This window comes from Echinops telfairi, unplaced genomic scaffold (assembly GCF_000313985.2).
Source record: "Echinops telfairi isolate 266 unplaced genomic scaffold, ASM31398v2 ScPeMD7_70;HRSCAF=299, whole genome shotgun sequence".
Lineage (NCBI taxonomy): Eukaryota > Metazoa > Chordata > Mammalia > Afrosoricida > Tenrecidae > Echinops > Echinops telfairi.
Window position 1 is genome coordinate 29,308,123 of NW_022103968.1, and position 4,302 is coordinate 29,312,424.

The 4,302-nt window shown below is 56.1% G+C and overlaps 1 protein-coding gene across 1 annotated transcript; it reads left to right on the forward strand.

Annotated features, from left to right (window-relative positions):
- Window positions 1–419: 419 nt before the first annotated feature.
- Window positions 420–3,629, forward strand: SLC25A28 (solute carrier family 25 member 28). Its single transcript, XM_045291538.1, has 3 exons — window positions 420–497; window positions 1,102–1,158; window positions 2,806–3,629. Exons 1-3 carry the CDS (start codon window positions 428–430, stop codon window positions 3,321–3,323), a joined length of 645 nt encoding a protein of 214 aa, XP_045147473.1. The 5' UTR covers window positions 420–427; the 3' UTR covers window positions 3,324–3,629.
- Window positions 3,630–4,302: the final 673 nt, after the last annotated feature.

The window sequence follows — 4,302 nt, forward strand, 5'->3', positions numbered from 1 at the left end:
TGAGCTTCGGCGGCTGTCAGTGCTTTCCCGGCCCAGCGAGCAGGGTTTGGATCTGAAGCTTTGGGCTGGGGGTCAGGCCAGATCTTAGGGCAGGGCCCCCTAACCTGATGTCCTCAGTCAGTGGGCTGCTTCAACCCCACACCCCACTTGGAGGGCACCCCAACCCAGGGTTACTGTAGCCTCCCCTACCTCCTAGCCCATCTCTGCTCTCATCTCTCGAATGCACTGGCCATGCGGAGACGTGCTGAACCACCCTGGCTGTAGACTCCCCAGGGCAGCACCTGAGCCCCCAAGGAAGACACTCCTGGAGCCCCAGCTCTTCGCCTCACCGTCGCAGGATCCCAGCTGAACCAGAGGCAGTTTGTGTCGCTGGGACACGAGAAGGCGGGTGGGGACCAAAAGACTTCTGTACAGAGATGCCCCAGGAATGGAGTCGGTGTGGAAGGAAGGGCAGAGAGAGCGGCAGCCCTGGGCTTCCAGGCTCTTTCAGAAGCCAGGTCGGCTGCAGGGATAAAGTCATTCAGCTGCTACAGGAAAAGTCTAGGGCACAGGTTCCCATACCACCCCCTGGCAATTGAAACCTTTGGTTCCATAGTCCATACCAGGATAAGGTGTAGGAATCTGCATTTGCAACCTCGCACCTAAACCCCCTTGGTTCCAGTCCCCCCACTTTGGGAAATGCTGTTGGTCTGGCTTAGGACATGGAGCAGGGTTGGGTGGTGTCGGGCCAGCAGATGGGAGGTGAGAGTCTTTGGTGGTGGGCTGACCACCTGACCCTCACGTTCACCCATGCCCGCCGGGAGCAATTAGTGGGTTAGTGTGGTGACGGAGCTATGCATCTGCTTCTGCTCCGGGCCGTGAAGTGCCCTTGTTCACAAGGCTATCTCCATCGCTGCAATCTGGGATAGATACACACCTTTTGGACCCTTCCCGGCCTTCCTACCACAGACAGGGTGATCTCAGCAAGTTGGCGGGAGCGCGCACCTGTGTGCGTTTCCCGGAGCTGTGCTTTCCCCTGGTGCGAGCTGGCTCCAGATAGGCCCCCACCGCTCTGGGTTAGCGTCCCGGCCTCACATGTGGCAGTTCTTTTCTCATCTGCAGGTGCAGCTGGGTGTGTGGCAACGTTACTTCACGATGCAGCTATGAATCCAGCGGAAGGTAAGGATTCCTCAACCTTTCCCGGCGGGAGCGACTGCATTTGCGTTTCCTGTCCTTGTGCGGTGCAGCCATGCGGCCGCGTTACCGTATCTGCCCACCAGATGGCAGCCTCTCCATGCACTCAGCCCTTCCGAGGAAGGAGTCCATGGGGCCGGGGAAGGCTCCTAGTTGGGATTTGATCATCCTTGGGGCTTTCCTGGCAAAAGAGCGGGGCAGTCTTGGAAGTCCCCTTTATCGTGGACTCGATGTCTCCCGAAAGTTCTGCAGGGTTAGTTTCATTTCTTCAAAGAAGTGGAGCTGGATTATCGAAGAGGGCTTTTTTTTTTTTTTAAACATAAGGTGAGATCGGGTTGAAAGGAGAATGGATTCTGTGCCCGTATTTCTGCTGGGCCCTTAGCTCTCAGTGAGCGGCGTCTGGAGGCGTTGGCACCCAAACAGACCCGCAAGCACAGGGAGCACCGCATGGCTGCCCGGTCCCTCTCACCCATTTGTCACTCGCCGGGACAAGGCCATGGGTAGCAAGGACCAGAGCTGAGCTCTGGGCCCATGCTAGTGACTCGAGGGAGTGGGCGACGTGTGTGCTGGGAAGCTGGCCCTCATTGTGGAAGCACATCTCCTTTCTGTGGAGCGCGGGAGGGCAGCCAGCCCCATCCTTCCGTCTGCAGAGTTGGGGTAGACTAGGTGCATGCTAGTATGTTGATTGCCAGTAAGGGGCTGTTTGTTTTGGTGTGGAGGAAGAATAGGCCCTTATTCCAAGGGACACTGGGATCTAAGCCAGAGCTATCTTCTCTGGTAACTGGCAGCTTTCAAAGAGGTCCGCAGCAGCCCTCGGGGTGGCACGGCAGGTTACCAGTTAGGCTGCTGAGCCCACGGTCAGGAGAGATGAAGCCGGCTGCTTCAGAAACCCCCAGGAGCAGTTCGATTCTGCCCTATAAGGTCGCCGTGAGTTGGAATTGACTTGGTGGTGTCAGTAAGGGCATAAGGAAATGGGACCCTTATTTTTGTCTCTTTACCAAAAGACACACACACATACACACCCTTCAAAAGGGGAAACCTCAACTCATCAGATTGACTAGCAGCTCACTCATGTTTCTTTCTTTTTTTTTTTTACCATGTGCTCAGGGCAGGGCTTTCCACGTGGTGCCCTTTTTCCCCCCTAATTATTTTATTAGGGCCTCATACAACTCTTATCACAATCCATACACACATCAGTTGTATAAAGCTCATTTGTACATTCATTGCCCTCATCATTCTCAAAACATTTCCTCTCCACTTAAGCCCCCGGCATTAGGTCCTCATTTTTCCCCTCCCTCTCCACTCCTCCTTCCCTCATGAGCCCTTGATAATTTATAAATTATTATTTTGTCATATCTTGCTCTGTCCGACATCTCCCTTGACCCACTTTTCTGTTGTCTGTCCCCCAGGGAGGAGGTCACATATAGTTCCTGGTAATCGGTTCCTGCTTTCCAACCCACTCTCCCTTTACCCTCCCAGTATTGCCACTCACACCACTGGTCACTTGTGTTTCTTTTGTGTTTTCTCTCCCCTATTGGCTGGTCTGCTGGCCGGGGACCATGACTCTGAACATTGTCACGGATGGGTTACCTCTGCTGGGCCGTCCTTCCTCCTCGTCATCGGTGCCACCAGTGGTCAAGCAGAGGATGCAGATGTACAACTCGCCGTACCACCGGGTGACAGACTGTGTACGGGCAGTGTGGCAGAACGAAGGGGCCGGAGCCTTTTACCGCAGCTACACCACCCAGCTGACCATGAACGTTCCCTTCCAAGCCATTCACTTCATGACCTATGAATTCCTGCAGGAGCACTTTAATCCCCAGAGACGGTACAACCCCAGCTCCCACGTCCTCTCCGGAGCCTGTGCAGGGGCCGTCGCCGCCGCTGCCACCACCCCGCTGGACGTTTGCAAGACCCTGCTCAACACGCAGGAATCCCTGGCTTTGAACTCAAACATCACAGGACACATCACAGGCATGGCTAGCGCCTTCAGGACGGTGTATCGAGTAGGCGGAGTGACCGCCTACTTCCGAGGGGTGCAAGCCAGAGTCATTTACCAGATCCCCTCCACGGCCATCGCGTGGTCGGTGTACGAGTTCTTCAAATACCTAATCACGAAACGGCAGGAAGAGTGGAGGGCAGGCAAGTGACATGGAGCCGAGTGCAGCCAGGGGTTCGGGCAATACGGCTGTGCCACTCCAGGCCCTTCTCTGCCTCTTGGCATGCTCCACGGGGCAGAAAGGTAGAGGGTCCTCGGGCTCGGGCTTTCGCTTCCCACCAGGCCCCACCACCCTCCGAGGCCACCACTTTCCTTCCAGGCCAGAAGCAAGTGCAGCCGAGCACACCCGCAGCCCCTTCGACAGCCTCTCCATCCTGGGCTGGCGACCTGCTCTGGACGGTTACAGAGGGGTCCGCAGTGCAGCCCCCTGGTTCCTAATAAAAAGCCTTTAAATTAAGTGATCTTCCTGGGTTTGTCTTGCCAAAGGTGATTCGACATGGCTGTCAGCTGTCCCCGATTCTGCTCTCCTCAAGGACCCAAGGGGGAATTTATGAAGTCTAGTTTTTGACTGGCCGCTATTGATGGTGGGCGTAAGGCTCTGCCGCCCCATGTTTTAGCGGGAGGTTCCGCACACTCTCCCTGAGGGCAGAACAGTGGGCCTTTTGGCAGGTCCTCACTGAGCCAGGGCTCAGGAGCCCCTGATCCTGCCTCTTCCCTGGGGAGCAGTCGCACAGCAGGCGAGGCCCCAAGATCTTTCTGGTCTTCCTTAGCTCAGCCTGCACGGTAAACGGCCCCACTAGGGACACTCCGTTTTCTAACGCAGTTGCGGCACTAACGTTCCCCCAAGGCGCTGTCAGCCCCGAGGAACCTATAGTGCACCACAACAGCGTCTGTCATGGGACTGTAAGGCCGAGTCCGGCGTCTGACCTTCCTTGGCTCACCCTGCAGTCTGCATCGCAATGTCCACTTACAGGCAAGGAAGGTCAGAGCGGCTGTGACTTGCCTACAGTCCTGTCGGGGTGGTGACAAGTGACCGGCCTTTTCTACATTCGTCACGTGACATTTCCCGTGACGTGAGTTGCTGATGCTGTTCAGCTATGACCACCGTCTCCAGATTTCTCCATCACCCT

What these genes read in the sequence shown, in the direction of transcription:
- SLC25A28 (XM_045291538.1), top strand. Translation starts at nt 428, where the DNA reads ATGGAGTCGGTGTGGAAGGAAGGGCAGAGAGAGCGGCAGCCCTGGGCT. An exon ending in CAGGCTCTTTCAGAAGCCAG is followed by an intron (nt 498 to 1,101) that starts GTCGGCTGCAGG and finishes TCTCATCTGCAG; the next exon opens with GTGCAGCTGGGTGTGTGGCA. An exon ending in AGCTATGAATCCAGCGGAAG is followed by an intron (nt 1,159 to 2,805) that starts GTAAGGATTCCT and finishes CGGTGCCACCAG; the next exon opens with TGGTCAAGCAGAGGATGCAG.